The 23,809-nt window shown below is 37.0% G+C and overlaps 2 protein-coding genes across 3 annotated transcripts in view; one reads left to right on the top strand and one right to left on the bottom strand.

Moving 5' to 3' along the window:
- KIAA1143 (KIAA1143 ortholog) overlaps positions 1-8,782 on the bottom strand; it is a 38,082-nt gene extending 29,300 nt beyond the window's left edge. For both annotated transcript variants that reach the window (XM_074271693.1, XM_074271694.1), the window contains exons 1-2: positions 8,569-8,782; positions 3,230-3,374 (exon numbers count right to left, since the gene is read on the bottom strand). In XM_074271693.1, coding sequence (XP_074127794.1) covers positions 3,230-3,374; positions 8,569-8,676 — 253 coding nt within the window. In that variant the 5' untranslated portion in view covers positions 8,677-8,782. The remainder of the gene's footprint in view (positions 1-3,229; positions 3,375-8,568) is intronic.
- A 154-nt stretch (positions 8,783-8,936) lies between these two features.
- KIF15 (kinesin family member 15) overlaps positions 8,937-23,809 on the top strand; it is a 46,237-nt gene continuing 31,364 nt past the window's right edge. The window contains exons 1-10 of the mRNA XM_074271692.1: positions 8,937-9,048; positions 11,032-11,074; positions 11,766-11,952; positions 13,536-13,612; positions 15,083-15,120; positions 16,426-16,523; positions 17,075-17,254; positions 21,033-21,242; positions 22,362-22,487; positions 22,629-22,751. Coding sequence (XP_074127793.1) covers positions 9,030-9,048; positions 11,032-11,074; positions 11,766-11,952; positions 13,536-13,612; positions 15,083-15,120; positions 16,426-16,523; positions 17,075-17,254; positions 21,033-21,242; positions 22,362-22,487; positions 22,629-22,751 — 1,101 coding nt within the window. The 5' untranslated portion in view covers positions 8,937-9,029. The remainder of the gene's footprint in view (positions 9,049-11,031; positions 11,075-11,765; positions 11,953-13,535; positions 13,613-15,082; positions 15,121-16,425; positions 16,524-17,074; positions 17,255-21,032; positions 21,243-22,361; positions 22,488-22,628; positions 22,752-23,809) is intronic.

Below are 23,809 nucleotides of genomic sequence, written 5' to 3'. Positions count from 1 at the left end.
TTTAAAAACTTTAAAACAACTTTTAAAAAATATTTTTTATTTTCTTACATAGAGATAATTTAGTTTTGTTTTATTGCTGGTTACTTTCACCATAACCATCAGGGAAAGGGATATGAAACAGCAAAATCTGAATAAATTTAGGGAAGGAATCAGTCTATATTGTTTAGTTTTAACTGTTTCTTTAAAAAATCTTTTAAAAATTGTGTTAGCTATGTTCCCCATTTTCCTCCCATTTTCATTCTTTGTTTAAAAGATGGCTCTCTAGTAGGGAATTTGAGGTAATTTAATAGGATATATCAACAAAATTTTAAATTAAAAAACAAAAGAGTGTAAGAAAATAGGGAATTAGTGAAAAAAACTAAACTAAACTATACTTTTATATTAAACAATAATTTTAAACTTAAAATTTTAAAGGGCTTTTGGGGGTTGATTTAGATGGCCTAGCTCTAAGGGACATGGGAAAGAAAGCAGTGGGAAATCATATAAAAGAAGTTAGGACTGACATTTTATTTTGTTATGATGTATTCAAAATTACTCTCTCAGCCTTTCAGTGTGATTGGGTACATTCTTTAAGAAAACAAAAACAAAAAAATCCCTAGTAATTACTTAAATAATTCTTATTAAAGATGCCCAAGACTCAACCAGGCCCAAGGGTCCCAGGAACATATCTAACCAGCTGTACTAAAAAGTCATTCTACTGTGTTTCACTTTAATTTTTTTACTATTCTTCCATATCTGTATATATACATATCCACAAAAGCGTACAAACCTTTCCACATGCATATATGTAGATGTTATTACACACACATATGTATATAAATGCACTGATAACTTTAATAGATAAAGACTATAATTGTACTTTGGGGACACCCCATAGCAGGGTAGGTCACTTAAAGTCACTTTGAACCTTAGTTTCTTTACAATGAGATAAGGTAAAGCACTTTTCAAATGTTAATACACTACATAAATGTTGGTTGTTAGCTAAGTAATTCCTGAGTGGAAAAACCAAACAATCAAGGGAATAAGACAGTCTTCCAGGAGGGAGAAGCATTTGAGTTGGTCTTTGAGGGATGGGGAGGGGCATCACTCTTGAAGGCAGGAAGAGGGGGAATTCCAGGCATGGGGAATAGCCAGAAGGTAGGATGATGGTCTAATACATGTTCCATGGCAGAAAGCCACCTAGTGTGGCTGGAGTGTAAGAATGCAGAGAGGGACCAACATGAGCAAATGCAAGGAAGGTATGCTACGATCCACTTAGGAAATACCTGTAATGTCAGGCAAAGGGAGGCTAGAGGAAGATTTATGAAGAGAAGGGTAATGTGTAAGAAGGATTATTGTGGTAGCATGTGGTAGGTGGGCTGGATTGAAATAGGGAGAGAATGGAGTTCACAGGACCCACAGAGAATCTACAGAAATATCCTGCACAGGTGGCAACGAAGAGCTTAAATCCAGCGCAGCATCAGGAAGAAAAAATGGGATCCAGTAACTGATGATAGATACCTAGAGTAAGAGTGAGGAGTCAGGGATGACCCCTAGATTACCAACATGGGACATGGGAAGAATGATAAAACCATAGAGAAAAATAGGATCATGAGAAGGGCAGGTTCAGAGGAAGATGATGAGCTCAATTTGGGGCTCATTAAATGTACAAGAACAGTGAGAGATCTGGGTGAAGATATCCTATGGGTAACTGGACGTATAGGTCTGGAGAACAAGAAGTTTGGGACTAGATAGAACTGACTTTGGAGTCATCACAAAGAGATGAAAGTGAGAATCATAGAATACAAGATTATCAAAGAAGAAAGTGGAAAGAGAGGAGAAGAAAACGAAACCTTGGAGAACACAGGAAGAGAAGGATGAACTAGTAAAATCAGGTATGTTGTCTCTAAAATGAAAAAATTTAGGAGGAGGGGATGGAAAGCAGCACAAAAAACTACTAAGAGCTCTACAGGGATGACTATTGAAAAAAGACTATTTACAAACAATTCTATTGGAATCAGACTGCTAGCTCTTTAAGAAGAGGAACTAAATTTGTATCTCAGTACCTGGCACATAGTGGCACTTATTGGCTACTTGATCTGTCTAGACCTCTTGACAAGGACAAAAATACCTCATTAGTCCCTTTCTGGGAGGCAATCCTTACACTGTATACATGTTAACTCTAACTATAATTTGTGGTATAACTACAATATAAGATTTCATTAAAATTAGACAGTTACATAAAGGTTATGCTTTTTTAATGACTAATTATTTTTGGAAAGATGTTTTTTTTTTAAAGCACTTCTTTTGAGAACTAGAGAAAAAACTGGAGTTATTAATAAAGCTATCAAAATAAAAGAAAAAATGGGGCAAATCCTGATTGGGGCCTATTAGTAGATACAAATGAAATCTAAAAATCTGCACCTGACTTGTAAACAATAGCTGTCCTCTATTAAAATGGAGCTAGGAACTTATCAATGTAAATATTCCCTCGAAATATACAGATCTTAAGCCATCTGTGCTTGCCTATTCTATGTACCTCTTGTCCATATCTGCCCACAAAGTTAGCCACAATGATCCACCCAAAGAGCTGGAAGCATCCCTCAATTTCTCCTTACATGATGCAATTCTAATATGTGGTATGAAAACAATGAAAGACATGGATTTTCAGAACCCTGAGAAGAAGACTTTTATAAAATGATGCAGAGGGAAGTGAAAAGAATCAGGAGAACCATTTACATAATAACAACACCACTCTAAAAACAAGCATCTTTGAAAGCTACAAGAACCCTGGACAATAAAATGACCAACCACAATTCCAGAGGACTAGTTGAAGCATGCTACCAGGCCCTAGACAGAGAAGTGATTAGTACAAGGTGAAGAATGAAACTTACATTTTTAGACATGGTCAAGATGGGAATTTGTTTTGCTTGCCTAGGCATATTTTTGTTGCAAGGGTTTTGTTTTTCATCTTTTTTTTTCTTTTTTAAATCAAGAGTAGGGTAAATGGGAGCAGGAAAATGAAACTTTTTAAAGATCCATACAAATGGTGTGATGACTTAGAAGCTTCATTTGATTCTTCTACTTTTTCAGAGGCTTTTAGTAGGTTTTCAGGTAAGTTGACTTAGGAGCACCTAATAAAATGCTAGTAGCTATCATATTAAATATATCAAGAAAATATGATTTAAAAAATCATCGCATGTTTTAATTTACTGCTATCATCTGGAAATGAAACTGACTTAGAATATACCTGGTTTGGAAGATTTCATCTGCTGCTTAATTTTCATTGCTTCTTCTGCTGATAAATCTCCTTTTTTCAGCACGACAACTTGTGGCTGCTCATCTTCATTGTCACTCCTGTCATCATCTCCCTCAGGGATTTCAGGTTGAATTTTCTAGAAGAAAAGCCCCAAACACAAAGCAAATCATTAACCTCAACCAACTCCACATCTCTGAAATTGCAAAATGGGAGGGAAAAAAAAAAAAAAAACAAACCTTGCTAAGTTCTTATAACTATGCCCTTACTAAGTAAAAAAGTGCCTCCAATGAATTTTATAGTGGTTGAAAGGCAAATCTGTACCATGCCTTACTGATACCCCTCATTTCCTCTGCTTTTTAAGACATCTGTCCATTTTCTTCTTTTTGATGATTTTCTAGGCTTACCAACATGTATGAATTCCATCACTCTTGTAGTCCCATTGAGACAAATGAAGGCAGGGGAAATAATTATTAATAATCATTGCTCTCACAACCCACTCTATGCAATTTTCCCATACCGATCTTTCTTGAGCCTTGTTCTGGTACATTCAAAATTGCATATCACTCTGTTCTCATTTTCAATCAACCAATAAGCACAAATCCTTTAAAAGTACTGTACATGATCACACCAACATTTCAGGAATTTGTAGTTTCATTATCCAGTCACGCCTTCCACTGATGAAGATCACAACCACTTTGTAACTTGGTTGATGAGCTTCTTGTTCCTCCCATTAGGCTGCTGGCTCCTTTGACTTGCATCTTTGCATCTTCAGCACAAAGTAAGTGCTCAATAAATGCGCAATGACTAGCTGTGGTTACATTCATAAGGAAGCTCTGCAAACCTGACAAGCCTACTCTGTTACCTGGTCTCTACTCAGTCTAGTTTGGTGGTAATAACAACAACAAAACTAGCATTTTTACAATAGGTTAAGTTTACAAAGTACTCTACTTATGTTATCTCATTTAAGAATTAGAATTGGGGTAACTAAATGAAATTAGGTTTAATTGAAATCTAGTTGGCTTTTGACAGGATTTGTGAGTCAAAGGTCCTAGCTTCTTTAATTGATAATGCATCAGCTAGGAGGGGCTGGGAATCAGAAAGCAATAAATCAATCTGAAAGGATTAGTTTCCCAAGGGGAGCACAACCCGCATCAATGTCTTATAAAAACTCCTCTACTTTAAAAACCAAACAGTGGTTTTAAAAAGGCAGCCCCAATAGTAGTTATTAAACTCACTGTTGCCTACTAATAATTTCTTTCAGCACAGGCAACTACTTCCAAAATAAAAGTCTATTTCCTAAGAACAGAGAAGCCATGATTAAACACCTTCCTTAGTTTACAAACCCAGATTCAGGGATCCTTTATTAACAAGCTGTGTTAACTCAGAAGCCTGAAAAAATAGAGTGTTCTCTTTTCTATCATTTATGCCACGCTTTAGGATCTTAAAAAAAAAAAAAGCTATTTTGAGTTGTCAGAGTCCTACAACATAAACGCTGAGGTTTTCTGGTGGATGCTTAATAAAAATCATTTCAATTTTATCAATTCTATCAATGTATACTTGGAAGAATATATTCTGTACTCCATCTGCTGGCTGCCCGGTTTTAGGTTTGATATTACTAACAAATTTCTCAGTTACAATATTGGATTTTTAATTAAAAACTAAAGGATAAAAAATCTAAATATCTCAGGCATATTTCCCAGAGTTCCAGAGGCTTTAATTAAATTGTAAAAGATTTTATGCAGGCAGTACTACATCATGGCATAGGAAAGGAAGAAGAAATGCTCATTAAATTTTTGTTTTATGTAACAAAACTTTAAAACAATAGTTTAAAATTTCAGCATTTATATAACTGTCTTCTAGTGTTATTATAGATTTATTAATTCTATTAAGTTGGATGAATTCTCAAGACAATAAGGAAAAGAAATTTATAAATTAATTCTAATTTCTAACAATCTATAGCTAAGTTGAAAGGTATGAAAATAAAATAACTTGAGTGTTTGATCTGTTATTTAAAAAAGAAAAAAAAGAATTTTCATTTAAATTGAGTTATAGCTAGAGAGTATCTTGTCTTTACTCTAGGATTTGACTAAACAGCCTATAGTGGGTGGGTAGATTACCGTGAACCATATGAAGAGACGATCCTTAGCTCAGATGTTTTATCAGTTTGTAAGTAATTGGGAAGTTGGTTAGAGTTTTTTGATACTAATGCCAAGGCTGAGATGGGAATGTCATGTGAGCCAATTAAATTTAGATGCCATCTCGAGGCAGGTTCCTTTCAATTGTAAAAGCTGGCCTCTGGCCACCAGGAAATTTGAGAATGGTATGAATGAATTAATACAAAAACCACAACTGGGAAAAAATCACTGAAAAAGATGTTATATTCGCAGTAGGTCAGTAATTTCATGTTTGTAAGCCAGAAGAGTCATTAGTCTTAGATTGAATACTCACTGAATGATAGACTCCTTTGAAAAAAAAAAAAGTCTCTTGATTGTGAATATTATTCATTTTAATTGATTAGTATGACTCTGTAGCTTTGGTTTCCATCACAGAATTCTTCCGAAAGAGTTCTTGGAAGGCGGCTTCTTATTACCATGTGCATCTCTCCTTTTCCCTTTGCCCTCATGATAAATGGGACTCTGGAGAGCGGGGCTCTGAAGATTCCCGTCACCAGCATCATCAGAACACCGACATGAGGTCTGTTTCAGCTTCTCCATCTCTGCTTCCAGCACACCCTCTTCCCCTCAGCTGACATTCTCTCATCCTGCCTACTCCATGGAATTGTCCTTCATGATTAGAAATGTGGTTCCTTATGATATGGCCTCCTGAAGTTAGGCTCAAGAGAGAGGTCCGCCCAGTTCCAACGGTTTTGTGATGGAGAGAGCCATCTGCACCCAGAGAGAGGGCTGTGGGAACTGGGTGTGGTTCTCAACATAGCATTTTCACTCTTTTTGTTGTTGTTTGCTTGTATTTTGTTTTCTCATTTTTTTCTTTTTGATTTGATTTTTTCTTGTGCAGAAAGATAATTGTATAAATATGTATGCGTATATTAGATTTAACACATATTTCTATCATGTTTAACATATATTGGATAATTTGTCATCTAGGGAAGGGGGGGGAATTGGAACACAAGGTTTTACAAGGGTTAATGTTGAAAAATTATCCATGCACTTGTTTTGAAAATTAAAAAAAAAAAAAAAAAGAGAGAGGGAGAGAGAGAGTCTCTGACTAAAGTCAGGAAGACCCATATCGAGGTTCTATCTCTTAGACAGGGAAGTTAGGTGACCACAGATAAGTCACTGAAGCCTCCAGGGCTGAGACTTCACAGTTGGAGCAACAGCATCTCCTCACCAGGAGCACCGCCTGGGAAGCGGCAGGTAAAGAAAATTAAAATACAGGATAAGGCTTTCACGTGGTCACCCGGACCGGCCTGCGGGCTCTGAGAAGTCAGGAAGCTTGTTCTATGCTAAAAAGAGTCCCATCCTCTCAGCAGGAGAGAAAGGTGGGATCCGGTGAATACTTGGGAAGACCAGCAGCCTTGGGGGCGAGCCCTCTGAACTGAGAGCAAAGCCAAAGGTCACACTAGAGTCCTGCAGAACCAAGGGCCAGGACCGGGAAAGCGGGGTCTGGGACTGCGGCCCACCGTAGAAAGGATGGGACAGCTTCCCCAAGGCAGCCCCATCTCCAACGGAGGCTGCAGAATGCATCAGCCATGAAGGACTGAGCCGTCGCACGGGCTACATAATGTGGACAGAGACACAAACCGCGTCCTTTTTTTCTCTGTAAGATAGAGATATTGGAATAGACGAGCTCTTTCTAGTAACTAGTGCTCATTAGTGGCCAGGTCCCCCAAAATCCAGGCATCTGGCAGCCAACCCAATGGTGACAAGCCTCTTAATATCTGGCTAAACTGGCTGCTGGACAAAGAGTGGCCAGGTCTGCGCTTGGAGCCTTCCAGGTTACGCGTGGTCCAATAAGGTCCAGGCTTCAAGATCCAAATCCATGCACGTCTTAGAAGAATCAGAGAAGCGCTTCCAGGAAGGCTCAGGCAACACCGCGCTCTTTGTCATTTTTCTCCTCCTACTGAATGCCAGATCTTGTGTAAAGGGTTATGTGAAATCTGGGGGAGGGGATCCACCCTCTTGGGACCCAGCATCTTCCAGGACTGAGGACGCGCTCTGCCACAGCTTCCCTCCAGGGCAACCTTCTTGGCCCGGGCTGGGCTCTCCGCTGCCCAACTACGTTTGCATGAAAAAGTTGGATTGAAAGCAGGTTTTTTTTTAATTTTAATGTTTGCTGTTTGCCAAACGTACAAGCAAAACGAACTAGTTACAGCTGCGCCTGCCACGTCTCCAAAATGAATGCTGATTTTGACACAAACGGGCCAGCGCCGGTGGGCAGGCCAGCGGCTCAGGCCTAAAGCACCCAGACCAATCTGTGGTCCAACAGAGGGCAGCGAAGGGCTTCTGTGGGCCAGGAATTCAGACTCACCTCTGGCCTTCCCTAGACGGGGACTGAATGAGCTACTCAGCCTGCGGGACCTCAGTGAAAGGGAATAGGACAGTCCCACCTTCTATCACCCTGGTGAAGCTCAAATGAGATCTAATTGTAAATGGTAAAAAAAAAAAATAGCTTAAAAAAAGAATAAAGATAAAAATTACCAAAAAATTGCAAACTTTAAAGTACCCCATAAATGCAAGCTCTTCTGGTATTATTATTGTTATTATTCACGGGTGAGGGACCCGCATTGTTATAGCTGTTATTATTACTATTTAGAGTGAGAACTGCATTACTATTGTAGTTATTATTCTTCAGAAGTCAGGGAACCGTTACTATTATCATTCAGAGGGGAGGGACCTTGCTACCCCAATCTTGGGGCAAGTAAGAATGAAAACAGTAAAAAAGCAAAGTTTAATTAAGTAATCTAAAGTAAAATTTACTAATTAGTAAAATTTGCAAATAGTAAAGTTTACAGAACATGTTAAAAACTGCAAGATTCCGTGGATACATTATCCCTTCTGGTCCTGGGGGGAAGGGGACCGCGGCACTATCCCGATTTTACAGATGAAGAAACTGAGGCAGACCCAGCTGAAATTGCCCAGGATCGGAAGCAAGATTTGGATTCCAGTCTTCTACGTGGTCCACGTCTCCCCCGGCCCGCTACCCGAGCCTGAATTACATCCCCCCCTTCCTGGGGGCAAGGAGCTACGCTACAAGTACAAGGACTGGCCTGACCCAGTTGGCGGCCCGTAGAGCGCAGCAGCAACCGGAAGTGAAGAGGCCAGGATGGGGTTTCCTTAGCAACTCAAGGGGCGGGTCAAGTTCCTCCTCACCTTGGTTTCTACGGTGGGCCCTTCCTTATAGCCGACCTTCTGCTTGAAGCGGGCCAGAAACGCCGGCTCCGGCGGACGCACATATGATACCTGATTTCGCTTGCTCATGGTTTCTCTGAGGGGAAGCGATTGGAAATGGAAGAAAGGCAAAGAAGGCCCGGATCTTACCCGTCTCCCGGAAGTACAAGAACGCCTTCTTCCATCCCGGCCTCCGTAGCCGGGGGCGGGACTAACTCGTGACGTTATCTCCCTTACATGTGATAGGGGCCCACCCTTTTTCCACTGACTTCCGCCCCTTTCATGGCAGCTCCAGTCAGCGCTTCCAGGGGAGAGCTCGCTCCGCCCCTTTCCGGCCTCCCAGCGCCAAATTCAAACACACCGCCATTTTGCTCGAACTCCGGATAGCGGCTCTTCTTTGGGGACTAGGGTTGGGGGATTTAGGTTTGGGGAGCGGGAGCGTCATGGCACCTGGTGTCAAAGGTGAGTGTGAGCATGTGTGGATGGGGGAGAGGGCACATGATGTCAAAGAAAGATGAATGGGTGCGTGTGTGCATGTGGGGAGAGGATCTTATCGCCGTCCCTGCCGGGAGTGGGAGGAGAGGCCCGCCCCCCTCCCCCAATCTGGCCTGGACTGAGAGTCCCCGGGGTCTGGCCGGGAGACGTGGGGGGAGGGGCTGCGACTTCCTGGGCCCGTAGCCGAGCCCCCTGTTTAGATTACTATTGACCCCGTGGCATTGCATAGAACGTAACGTCAGCTATCATGCATAACATCCTACAACTCGATACATAACGTGCAATAACCTGCGGCCTGTCACGTTGAGCCGCCAGGTGGTGCCAGGCCTGGAGTCAGGAAGCCCCAAGTTCAAATGCTGCCAGCCGTGTGACCTTGGGCGAGTCACTTCATCCCGAGTGCCTCAGTTTCCTCATCTGTCAAATGAGCCGGAGAAGGAAATGGCAAACCAGTGTAGAACACCCCAATGGGGGGCACAAAAAGCTACGAAGTAACAGCCATAGAGTAGTAAATATAGAGATATTGACTTGCGTGTGTATTTCACATATAAATTTTTTTAAAGTAGTATGGTCTGTTCTGATTCCGTGGAACAAGTGTGCATGGAAGGCGCGCTAAAAGGTTTTGGTTTAGATGCTACCAACACAAAGAAAACAGGATTTGGATCCGTCTCCTGTGGGAACATTGCAGCACTCAGAAGCTTAACTCATTGTTTTTTCTAGTAGACAAATGGTTTTTAAACCTTTTAGTCTCAGGACCCATTGACACTCTTTAAAATGATTGAGAACCTCCAAGAGCTTTTGCTTGTGTGAATCACAGCCATTTAGAAATAAAATTGATGTGTTTTAAATCTTCACTAAAAACAAGCGCATTACACTAACAATATGGAAATAATGTCGTTTTCCAAAATCCAAGTTTAGTGAGAAGAGTAACATTGTTTTACCTATTTATGCAAATTTAACATCTGGCTTAATAGAAAGAACAGATTCTTTGCTTTTGCATTCATCCCATTGCTATATGTTGTTCTGGTTAAAGTAGAGGAAAGTGCTATCTTTAAAACCGTAGCTGGTTTGTAGGAAGTGTAGTAGTAAGACTAGAAAAAACTGGAAGTGGGTTTCTTTTTCTGAATCTAGGCTAAGAAAACATACACTATTTTTATTCTTTATTTTCTTTTTTTTCCTTCCACCTTCTGTTGGACCTGTAATATTTATAAAGTCTTAATTCCCACTGTAGAAACCAGTGTGTTTCAACACCTCACCAGTACCTCTAGTCTTAAGAGTATAGAGTTGTATATGGCGCTAAGAAGCTAAGTCATTTGCTATTGGTCACACTGCTCCTCTGCGCTGTAAGCAGGATTTGTACCCATTCCTCTGCCACTATCCACTTGATAAAGATCCATTCACGGTGGGCACAGAGTTTACATCAGACTCACCACTGCAATTATAGGACAGTTCATTTCTTCTGCACTTTAAAGATCTATGATTTTATAGGTTTGAATATTGAATACATCAGGAGTTGTCTAAGTGATTTTTCCCCTCCTCTACTTTTTCTTTTTTCTTGTGTGAAAACATTGGCCTTTTTCTGGATGTGTCATCAGTCATAGCCATTCCATGCTTCTGTGTTTTGTTACTTGGAAGACCTAGAAAATGCAACTTTGATATCAAAAGTTATTTTTTAAAAATCTGTGATTGTGTCTAGAAGTATCCATTTTTTTGATTGACTGCTAGACATATGGTTCCCAGATAACTGAGGTTTTGTTACATGATATTTTCTGTCTTCAAAAAACTTTTTTCACTGAGAATATCATTCCCTTAATTGAAAAATAAAGATCATTTTTACTTTCACTACATCTCTTTAAATGTTGGAGAGGTAAGGAAAAAAAAAAATCAGTATCTAAGTATCCTGTGGTGCCTGTTTAATTCATATTTAATTTTATTTTACTCTTTGTTTTCTAGACAGTTTACGTGCTGTAACATCATCACAATCTAACCAAGCAAGGTAAAAAAAAAAAAAAAAAAAAAAACTTCCTTTAGTAGCATTTTGAAGATCTTGTAGAAGCGTAGTCTCAAAAAAACAACATGGATTGGGGAGGCAGTAGGTTCTTAATTAAAGGAAAGGGCTTTGAGTCAAAAGACATTAATTAGTATCTTGGTTTAACACATAATTAATTAACACAAGTAAGCCATTTAATTTCTCCAACCCTCCTCTTTTTCTTTATAAAAGAAGGTAATGATACTTCTGTTATCTGCCTCATAGGGTTCTTATGAGAGAAGTATTTTGGAAACTGAATATAATATAGAATATAGTATAGAATAATAAACTCTTGTTTCTAATCGATGATTTTTTTCTTCTTTAATTAGCTGGAAGCTTGATCAATCACTTCTAATCTATAAATTAATCATTGTGAATAGTAGCATGAATGTCTTCATGCTACATGCCTCATGATGTCAGAATGAGTTTGAAAAACACTTGAAGCTTCTTGAAATAAATACCCTCTAACTTACAGTAGAAAGTGAAAAAGAGAGATGAAATGAGATGAGAATGGATTAGAAAGGAAAAGACAGCATAGATTGGTGCTAAAGTTTTATTGAATAGAGAAATTGCAGTCAGATTATCATGCATATTTTTAAATACCTTTTAATTAGAAATTCATCTTTGGTAGACTTTGTATACATTTGTTTTCTTCTAGTAATGAGGGTGATGTCATCAAAGTTTTTATAAGAGTCCGACCCCCTACTGAAGGACCCATACTCAATGATGGAGAGCATTCTGGCTTGTGTTTGTCAGTGCTCACCTCCAATACCCTCCGCCTGCATTCTAAACCTGAGCCCAAGATCTTCACGTTTGATCATGTTGCAGATATGAACACCACTCAGGTAAGTATAATTTTTAACTTGAAAAGGAGAGCCTTTCTATGTACATGAAAACCCAATAATTTTGTTCCATATAAGAATTAGATTTTTAAAAATTTGCAAGTATGCAGAGGACTAATTTTGATAAATAGTTGGTGATTCTTTTTCATCCAAACTTTTGATGAAACAGAAACTACATTTTTCTACCTGATGGCTTTCATGCTTGCTTGCAAGACCACAAAAGGGTTAAAGGCCAATATGCTACTTGAGGGAAAGGCCAGTCTAGCTTAATGAAAAGACTGAAATTATAAGCTGTTTTTAAATAAATACTGTTTTGTTACTTATAATGTACATATAATGAATTAAAATACAAATTAGAATTAAGCAAATTGGAGTAATAATAATTAATACTTTGTGCTTAAAATTTACAAACTTTAGTTTGTAAAACATTAGTTATTTGAGATTTACAACAACGCTATGAGGTAGCTACTAGTTTGTTGTTTTCCAGATTTTATAGACGACAGGAAGACTACACAGCTATTTTGTCAGAGTCAGGGTTTGACCCTGCCTTAACACCAGCATTCTATCTACTACTTCACTATTGATATTAATAAGAATATTAAAATTCATAATTGACTTACATTAGATAAACAAGTATTCTCATGTGAGAATTATATTACTATAGCATGAGAATTTCTGAACCCAGTTGTTGAGGGCATCCTTAATATTTTAAGCCTTGACCTAAGATTGTTTTAAACAATTTTCTAGCCCATAGGTAGATCTGTAGGAATCTGAAAAGTAAGAAGTTAGTGACTCAGAATCACACAAATTCCAAATTTGAAAGGAATCAGAATTTACATTTTGTAGTAATTTATAAAATAATCAGTCCCTAAATAATTGCCTTGTCTCTAAACAATAAAAGACAATATTTGATTTTTTTTTTAGTATTAAGGGGTACTCTAAATTTGTCTTTTTGAGTTGCCATATTTTCCAGAACATGCAGGAGGCCCTGAATGTGTCAAGGATAGTTTCAAATTGACATAATTTGTTGTACCCCAAACTGGACTTCCTGTGTATGGTGGGGAGGCAAAGCAGGTGCCAGCTAGTCTGTGGCAAGCTGAGGTAATGCTTGTGTAGCTGGGACCCTTTGCAGATAAGCAGATCTGAGGGGGGAAAAATGTGGCTTTTGCCATCACCTTGTTCCTCCCTGTTAGGAGTGATGTCTTTTTTTCCCCAGCTTTGCTGAAGTGTTTTCCTTCTGATGTCATGATCCTTCCTGATATCCCCTCCTTCCTTTGCTATTTTAAAAAATGTAAATTTGTATGAGGTTTGTAACTCTTTGTTCCAGTTTTGATTTCTACATGCATGTTCATCCCTGTTGTAGTAAACCTAATTTTTATGTGTCATGACTTCTGAGTAATACCCCTATAGGTTGAATTTTAGGTGATTATGTAGTTTAATATAAATTGCTAAAGGCATCTGAAACTAATGTGCCAGATTTGAAGTCAGGTTCACCTGACTCAATGTGGTACTCTTATCTGTTGCATCATCTGGCTGGCCCTTTAATTATAAATTTTTAATACTGCATTTTGGTATTTAAATCATAGGAGTCGATATTTTCGAGTGTGGCTAAAAACATTGTTGAATCCTGTATGAATGGCTACAATGGTACCATCTTTGCATAGTAAGTTTAATTTACGTTTATGTAAGATATAAAGAAAAAAAGTTACTAGAAATGTCAATAAAATTCACTGGTTTTTTAGTATTTTGAAAATCATGGGGGGAGCAGCTAGGTGGCACAATGGATAGAGCACCAGCCTTGAGTTGAGGAGACCCGAGTTCAAATCTGGTCTCAGACACTTAACACGTCCTAGCTGTGTGACCCTGGGCAAGTCACTTAACCCCAGCCACAGGGGGAAAAAAAAAGAAAAGAAAATCATGGGTTCATCTAGTTTTGAAGTCAGAAATGATGAGTGGTTTATGGGATTAGTGTAACTTTGTAGGTAAATGTATGTTAGTTTGTATAAAATGTGTATGTAGTCTTTTAGCAGTTTTTTTGCTTAGAACTTTTTCTGTAGCTTCTGACAAAATCTTTTTAACCAGAGGGAATTATAATGAAGAATGTCACGAATTATATATAATATTTTAAGATCTTTTGGATTTATATTTTTATGATTTAGATGGTCAAAATGTGAAAAAGTCAAGATGATAAATAACACCTCTCATGTTTTAATATTGTACAAGGAAAATTCACTTTTGCTATTCACTTATCCTCCTAAAAAAAATGAAGTAATTTATTTAACAGAATTAAATTTCCTTTCCTGGGCAATGAGGCAGATAATACTTTGTAATATTGCTTTCCCAACAGAATAATAGTTTTTAAGGAATATTTTTGGTAGTAAAATTTTTTAAAAAATTAATTTTGAATAAAAGCAGTAGCTTGAACCATTTTATTTTTGATATCATTATCTTTGTAGATCAGTCATTAATTGTAATGCTTAACTTGCACAATATTTAATGGCTTTTAAAAAAAGCTTTCAGTGATATCTAGGGTAAATAATTTTAGAAAAACAAACTACAGAACTTTCAACTACAGAAAGCTCAAAAACTATAATTTTTGCAACCACTATATGACCAGAGTTTTTTCATAATTGATAAGGAAAAGTTTTAAAATTATACTGTCATGTACTCTTGTTAGAATTTTCTTTTTTTTTAAGAGGCAATTGAGGTTAAGTGATTTGCTTGAGGTGGCACAGCTTGGTAAGTGTTGAGGTCACATTTGAATTCAGGTCCTCCTGACTCCAGGACCATGCTGCACCATGTGACGCCCCCCTTGTTAGAATTTCTAAGTGAATTGAGTTTTCACTTGAGTCAAGTTCATGCATATAGACATTTTTTTCCCCTCCATTCTTGGTTTTCCTGTTAGTTTTAATAAGAGTTGACCAGAAAGAGAAAATATATTTGCCTCTAAGCTCCAAAATTTTTTTCATGAATGGATTTAGTGGATTTACTTTTAAGGAATAATTAGCTTTGGGGAAAAAAAATTGTGTTTGGTAGGTATCATTAAAAGGAAGTAGTCTTAAGTATTATTATTATTATTATTATTATTATTATTATTATTATTATTATTATTATTATTATTTGTCTTTTCTAGTGGACAAACTGGCTCAGGAAAAACATTTACTATGATGGGTAAGTAAATTTTTTTTTTTTTTTTTTTAGTAAATATTTTTAAAATGTTCTACTGAATCAGACAGTGGTTTCTCCATCTCAGAGTTTTGTTTTGTTTTGTTTTAATGGCATCAAGGGATGTTTTCTAAGATACTGTTTATCAACAATATGAGAACATGACCAAATTTATCTCTTAAAGTTTTTAGATTATGCATGCTTTTGAGGGATGATGAACTACATAAGTTTTATGTTCCACTCACGGCATAAACTAATATTTAACGTTCATCTTAAATTTACCTCTTAAAAATAGCATCATTTAATAAAAAGTTAAAATTTGCATTGCAGTTATGTTTAACTTCCTCCCCTTTCCTGAATATTTTCTTTGCCTTTTTGTCCACTGGTATACTGATCATTGTCTAGGTTAACTTTTAGCACTCATCTTGGATTGTTACTATTAATTTGGAGGCTGTTATCTTTTTAAAGTAGAGTTTAAATCATTTTCTTTTTAAAAACTTGTTTATCTACAGTGTTTAACAGGAAACAAAAAACCTCACTTAGTCCTTTTCTGCTCTCCTTCATAGCCTTTTGAGATCTTGAGGGATAGTTTCTTTTGCTGTTTTTTTTTTGTTGTTGTTGTTTTTTGTTTGTTTTGTTTTGTTTTTTTCCCATTACTTGGAAGAGTTAAGTATTTTCTGGAATGAAGCAAATTTGTTTTGAGATTTGGAAGTTAGCAAATTGTCAAATGCAGTGCCTATGATTTTGTGTGTGTGTGTGTGTTAGAATAACAAACACCAGATTGTGATAGTTCAATCCTCATTGTGATGTGAAGGTACTTGGGATCTTGAAAACTTTGACAAAATGATAGCAAATTTTGTTGAGTTCTGCCTTTCTGGAGAAGTTTTATGGTCAGTAAGTATGTTTTCAGCTTGAAGAAGGCAAGACCACCAAAGTACCTCTCCAAATCTCCAGGATGTATCCACTTGTTATGACTGAAAAAATTCAACTTGTAAATGGCAGGTCATAATCTGTTGTTGTTGGATATTAGAATTGCTAGATCTTTAAAGCTATTAAAGGAATGATTTCAGTTGGTTGTGGTCCTTTTAAGAGCATTGGCTTTGCAGATAGTGTTGCTTTGGATTGTAATTTAGATTTTCTGCAAACTTTTAAAGTTCACTTTATACTAAAGCATAAATAAGAAAATTGTAGGTACTAATTTACTTTTAGTTATGTAATCATTGTTTTTTCAGTCTTGTGAAATAGCTGGCCTAGTACTATAAAAACAACTACTTGATGATTTTATGAACCTTTACAATTTTTTTTCTTTAGGACCATCTGAATCTGATAATTTCACTCATAACCTCAGAGGAGTAATTCCCAGAAGTTTTGAATATCTCTTTTTTTTAATTGATCGTGAAAAGGAGAAGGTAATTTTTATTTTAAGAGGTATAAAATATATGGTTTTGAGCATATCTTTATAAGGACATGATGGAAACATGAGGGAATTGGATTGATAATAATTGTATATGGCTTTCATTTGGTTATAGTACAAATCAATCCTAATTCCAAGTCAATGCAAAAGGAGAAAATAATTACTTTAGTCTCACGCTTTTCAAAAGAAATAACACTCTCAAAATATTTTTCTTTATTCTGTGCCCAATCTCCCTTTGCCACCCTGCATGTTTTAGGCAGGCCTCATCATCACATTATCTAGGTCTGCCAGCATGGGATGGCTGTGGGCTTCCATCATTGTCAGCAGAGGACTCCCTCAGTCTGTGTCTTCTCTTGTTTTGATGTTATATTTTAGTGAATCAAAACTTGTGAAAACACTAGTTTCTTGTGCTTTTTGTATTTTGTTAAACTCATAGGAAATGTATGCTTTGTGATTTGTCTGTGAGATATGACTATCATGATTGCATCTGTGTTAAAAAATGCTCTTGTGCAAATGATGCATCCATGTAAAAATGATGTTTTGCAGGCTGGTTCTGGAAAGACTTTCCTTTGTAAGTGCTCATTCATTGAAATTTATAATGAGCAGATATTTGATCTTTTGGATTCTGCCTCTTCTGGGCTGTTATTAAGGGAACACATCAAGAAGGGTGTCTGTGTTGTTGGTGCTGTTGAACAGGTGGTGACATCTGCAGCTGAAGCCTATCAGGTAACGTGTCTTGGGTTATTTGGTGTTTGGGCAACATTTCCATGTATTCCATGTATCCTGCCAACACATTGTTGGCAGAAGTAAAAGTGCCAAAAATTGATTAATATTTTGCAAATAAGTAATGGAGAATGTGCATATATTTAAAAAGAAAAGAAAAATACAGCTTGTTTCATAGGTTGTACCTTTGCATAAAGAAATATTTTTGGTGGTAAAATATTATTTAGATATTTAATATCAAGCATTTTAATCCGTGTTAATTCCCAGGGGAGTCTGGTTGCTAAAATTCTCACACAGTAAACTCAGTTATTCTCAGAGAAGCTTGACTGGCAAATATTTCTTTCAACTTTTAACATTGTTATCTTTTAGTTATTTAAACCTTTCCTTTAAAAGTAATTATTTTAAAGCATTTCCTCTTGAGACTAATAAAATTAAATTTAATAGAGATTAATGGGAAATGCAGTTTCCCAGTACAAGAAGGGGAAATTTTGCCCAGACTTTAGTTCATTTGAAAAAGCTCTATGGATTTTCATAGACTTTAGGCTCTCAGTATATGTAGGTGATATGATGGGGCAGCCACAAAGGCTAAAACTGTTATAAGAGTCCTGGTGTTGAGAACTAGGAACGTTATTGAGCCACTGGATTCTGAGAGATTCCATAGCCAGATTGTCAAAATAATGAGGACCACATTTTAGGAAGGATAGAGCTTTCAAGAGAGAAAAATGGATGCAAATACTTATTTGCCATTTAATGCCCTTCTCAATCTGGTTTCAGTTCATGTTTCTAGACAAATCTAGCTGAATACTATACCTTACTCTGTGCTTTGCCTAAACCAGCATATTTGTCTTTTTCCTTTCAAAATATATTTTCCTTCCTAGCTGTGTGACCCCTGGGCAAGTCACTTAACCCCAACTGCCTCAGAGGAGAAAAACATTTTCTTCTGCCTTTGATGAATTGCACATTTATATCATATTTATAATTTTATTTCCGCATAATTGTTTGTCTGGTATCTCTCCCCTAGTATACTGTGAGTGCCTTGAGGGTAAAGGTTGTTTTTTGTTTTGTTTTTTGCATCTCTAACACTTAACACAGACCCTGACACATAACTTACATTTTCATTTTGAATGATTTGTGATCTGCAGGAAGTGTACATTTTCTTCCTAATACAGTAACTGCTTATAGTTGATATAAATATAAGTCGACAAAGTAAAAGGGAAACTTGTATATTGTGATATATTAAGAAGAGACAGAAGATCCCTAGATAGCTCAGCCCAGCAGCTGTCATCCAGGGAATCAGGCCTTCTGAAGATGCTGCTTATTGACTACCCTGAAGCCAGAGCTATTTATGTCCATCCCTTTACACCTTAGCAACTACAGCTACTTTTGACGAAGACAACAAATTTTCACCACCAGAATGCTTCAGAAATGCATGTTTTATCAATGGAAACATTATAAGATGCTACATTGCTATCTACTGTACTACTAAATCTGAGGACCACTGGTCCTTTCCATCTGATGTGACCCTTCCTCTGTGTTGCCTTCTCTTAATAGAATGAATGCAAAGATACTAAGATATGGCTTGGAAGAAAACCTAGGAAGTCCAGTTGGGCTGCATTGTAGAGTCCAGAACAGACAGTAATGTACGTTATGGTTAGAAAGATAGATTGGGATCAGGAATGGCTTTAAAAGCAAGACAGAAGAATTTATATTTAAACATACAGGTACTAGGAAACCATTGGAATTTAATGAGTAGAGAAATGATCTAGTTGGTTCTATACTTTAGTACATACACTTTTGTTGTTTGTCATTTGGGGGAGACTTGAGGCATGAAGGCCAATTAATAACTAGTAACATAACGTTTTGAATTTTTCCAGAGCACTGTACAAACATTCTCATTTGATCCTTACAACAATTCCGAGACCTGTTATCCCCATTTTATAGATAAAGAAATGTGAAGCTGGTAAATAAATTGCCTAGGTTTGTATAACTAGTATCTGTGGCAGAATTTGAACCAGTCTTTGAGACTCCAATGACTTTCAATGAGGAGATCTTTGCAGTTATGCAGGCAGGAAGTGACTTGGGTGCGACCTAACAAGATGGCGGTATGAGAGGGATATTGTGGAGATGGAAATCATAAGATTGGTAACTGATTGGATAAGTAGAGTTTGAGTGAACAGTGAAGAATACCAGTATTATTTCACCAGAAGAATGGCAGTACCCTTAACATAAATAGGAAAGTTCAAAAAAGAAATGGATTTGGGGGTAAAGATAATGAATTGGGACATGGTGAGTTTTAAATATACAATAGACAGTTGGAGAAGTATGATTGGAATGCAAGAGACTAGTCCTGAATTATATTAGGAAATTGTCTTCATAGTGATGATGAATAGAATTGTGGTAGTCATAAGGTCACTGACAGTTTATACCAGAGAAGAGAGTCCAGGATAGAGGTTTGGAGTATACCCACAATTAGGGGGCATGATAGGGATCATGAACCAGCAAAAAAAGAGTCAGAAAAGGACAGTACAAAGAGAGCAGTGTCACAAAAAAAGAACTAGCCAAGACCAGTTTCCTTCTCTACTTTTTTGAGGAAGCATTGTTGCTGCCTTTAAGTATTGGAAAAAAAGATATTTTATTTGATAAAATTTTGCTTTCAGAGGGTAGAAGTAAGAATAATGGGCAAAAGTAGCAGTAGGACAAGCTTCTGTTAGAAATAACTTCCTGATAAGTGGATATCTTCAACACAGAGAAGAGCTAATCCAATTCCAATTGATTAATGATGGACAGAATCAGCTACATCCAGAAAAGGAACACTGGGAAATGAGTGTAAACTGTTATTTTTACCTTCTGAATCCAATTCTTCCTGTGCAACAAGAAATTTGGTTCTACACACATATATTGTATCTAGAATATACTGTAATATATTTAACATATATAAGACTGCCTTCCATCTGGGGGAGGGGGTTGGGGGAGGAAGGGAAAAAATCTGAATAGAAGTAAGTGCAAGGGATAATGTTGTAAAAAATTACCCATGCATATGTACTGTCAAAAAAAAAAAGTTATAATTATAAAATAAAATAAAAATTAAATTAAAAAAAAAAAAGAAATAACTTCCTGATAATTTGAATTATTCAAAGGAGAATATTTTCCTATGGGAGAGCAAGTTGTGGTCAGTGAGTATTTTTAGGGAGAGGCTTCCTGACCACTTGTTAGTTGTGAGAAATTGAAGATTATATTGTTCAATATTTATTCATCTCATGCTACTTGAGAGTACTGGGGTAGGCTGTGGATTGTAGATTTCTAAAAGATGGCATTAGCCAGCTTTTCATTTTGTGGTTGAGTAAACTGAGGCTTAAAAGGTGAAGTGTCTTGCCTGGAAACCTGATGGAAATTATGTCATGTAACCCTTTTGTAATGATGTGAAAGTGGTGGTATTATTGCATATATTGATACAAAGTAGGCTATCACCATAGTAGCATAGAATTTGGGGCTTAGCAGGAACTTTAAAAGTCATGAAGTACATAACCCTACTTGATAAACCATTTGGCATTTGCCAAGTGAAATTAAGATAATGGTAATGTGTTCCTCTGCCCTGTTCTAGAATCAAAACATTTATTATATAAGTATTGGCATGTGTACCTATATGCATGAAATTATGCTTTCTTGGAGCTATCCCTTATTTTCTTATTCAGATAAAGTTATTCTTGGGTTTCTGGCTAGCAATTTCAATTTCTATTTTTTGGTTGTACCTATTGTTGATTTTTAATATCTTTCTTCCTAGGTATTATCTGGAGGATGGCGAAATAGACGTGTGGCAGCTACATCTATGAATAGAGAATCTTCCAGGTCTCATGCTGTCTTTACAATTACAATAGAATCGATGGAGAAAAACAATGATGTCGTCAATATTCGGTCCTCTCAGCTCAACCTAGTAGACTTAGCTGGATCTGAAAGACAAAAAGATACACATACAGAAGGTTTGAGATTGAAGGTAAGAATTCAGTGTGGGATTTTCAGTATTTGACCCCCTCCTGTAGGCCTGCCACTAATAGCTGAAAAGTATTAGTACATGCTTTTGAGGAGCTTATTCTCTTACAGGAAGGCAAGATAGTAGTTCCCACTTTGATGTTTCTATTTATTGAGTGCCATAGTTTGTGCTGTAGTTGATAAATGGTTTAGTTGAGGGAAAGATCAAATGAGTCAAGAATGGTTGAGAAATGCTTCATGGAGAGGGCTAAGCTTTGAAAAGGTCTGAAGAACAGGTAGAATTAGCTAAGAGGAAAGTTCCTACCAGATCAAGGTAACTGTAGAGATAGTAGAGTAAGTGTGGCATTTCCACAAAATGGTCTCACCATCTTGGTTAGAATAGATAGGATGGATAGGATGGACCCAAATTATGGAGGAGCTAAGTAAAAATAATAATCTACACCACCTGGACTGTCTCATTTCCTTCCTTACCTTCTCCTAAAGCTTATGCATCCACTGCTACCAGTGCAATACCAGCAAAAAGGAATCAGCCCTAAAGTATATTACTTTCTGATTTATTTCTTTCAAAACTATTTTCAAATCAAAACCTAATAGACACATATTCATTCTGCTCCAGAAGTCAGTTATTATGCAGAAATTCACTGTTGTGTTTTTTTGTTTTGTTTTGTTTTGTTTTGTTTTTTTTTAATCTAGTGTGTTTCTTTGAGCAGTTAGGTAGCAAAGTAGAGAGAGTGCCAGGCCTAAAGTCAGAAAGATTCACCTTCCTGAGTTCAAATATGACTTCAGACATTTAGTAATTATAGAGAAGGAAATACAAATCACCTCAGTAGCTCTGCTAAGAAAACCTTAAATAGGGTCACAAAGAATCAGACATGGCTAAAAAATGACTGAAGAACAAACATATTTAAATGTTTTCCTTTGAGTACTAAAAATGATGCAAAAAATAAATGTAGAAATAGACTACATGTAGTCAGGCACTCTCTTTTGTTGTTGTTTTTAAGAAAATCACTACCAGTACTTTGGCCCTTCCAGTCAAAGTTTTAGCTACTGCCATTTGTGATTTGGTCGGTTACAAAAACAAGTAGCCCATGCTAAACTAAGCATTTCCTCTTTTGTGATTTAGGAAGCAGGCAATATAAATCGATCATTGAGCTGCCTCGGTCAAGTGATTACAGCACTTGTTGACGTTGGTAATGGAAAACAGAGACATGTGTGCTACCGGGACTCCAAACTTACTTTCTTACTACGGGTAAAGTAGGACACCTGCTTGGTGCACTCTTTTTAAAATCACACTAAGTGAATTGGTCATGGAAACAGCTCTCTCTTATGCCATTTGCCAATTACATGTTTGCTGTAGAGAAAAATTAGTGTCTGTCTGTTTTTTAAACAGGATTCTCTTGGAGGTAATGCCAAAACAGCCATAATTGCAAATGTCCATCCTGGATCCAAATGTTTTGGAGAAACTCTCTCAACTCTTAACTTTGCTCAGAGAGCTAAGCTGATTAAAAACAAGGTAAATTTTTAAAAATTATCTTTATTACTAATAAAATCAGAAAATTTGTTTCATTGTGTGCTGGCCATTTACATTATGGTCAAATCAAGTAAGTAGTTTATTAAGCACTTATGATATGCCAGGCAACTGTACTGATCACAGAGGGTACAAATAAAAGCAAAGAGAAAGCCTTCAAAAAGCTTACATTTAGATGAAAAAAGAAACATAAAAAGGAGCAGGCAAAATTAAACCTTAGAACACACTTCGTGCTTGGGCAGTTTTTATGGTTTGGAGCCATATTGTGGAGAGTGACTATTGGAAAATTATTTTGTTTTCTCTTTTAGGAAAAAGTTAAGCTTGAATGTAACAGACACTTTGAAGCTAAATTTCCTTTTATCTTTACATAATCTCTCTGTTATCCATTTCCTATTTGAATTCTAGTTGAATTTATGCTTGTGCTGTAGTTTTTCTTCTAATTTCATTTGTAAATAGTTTGGAATCTTTCTATTTTTCTGGGCTTATGGATTGGGCTATTGAGTATTGTGTTATTACAGGATCTCCTAACAGTTCAGGCTAGAGACCTGCCAACTATCACTGCTCCTTAGGGTAAAATCTGATTGCTCTCTTCCTGGTCTGAGCCTGGAGTTCTCTGACCCAGGTCTGCATGTGCAAACACTCCCATTCACTTATCGCTGCTTGGAAGCTCCAGTAGATAGTGGCCAAACTTTGCTCCTGTCAAGCAGGTAGAAAGCTCCAGGCCGGGGCGCCTTTGGCCTGGAATTCCTACCTTGGTTATTGACTCTAGACCACAACTGGGATAGCCATGCTTCCCAGCAATGGGTCACCTGCAGAAATATCCTATTTCTACCTCGATTCCAGAAACGCTTCACTGGAGAGGTGCTGCCAAGTTGGACCAAAGCATTACTCCTTGTAGGTCTAAATACAGCTACTTGGTCTGGTGTCTTGAACTCAGTAACAGCAACTGGATGCTCTTATTCTTTATCCCTGAACCACTTAAAACCAGAAGAGGACTCCTTTTTTATTTTTTATTTTTTTTTACATGAGAGGGATCCTTTACT

This window comes from Sminthopsis crassicaudata, chromosome 5 (assembly GCF_048593235.1).
Source record: "Sminthopsis crassicaudata isolate SCR6 chromosome 5, ASM4859323v1, whole genome shotgun sequence".
NCBI lineage: Eukaryota > Metazoa > Chordata > Mammalia > Dasyuromorphia > Dasyuridae > Sminthopsis > Sminthopsis crassicaudata.
This window is presented reverse-complemented; position numbering and strand designations above follow the sequence as displayed.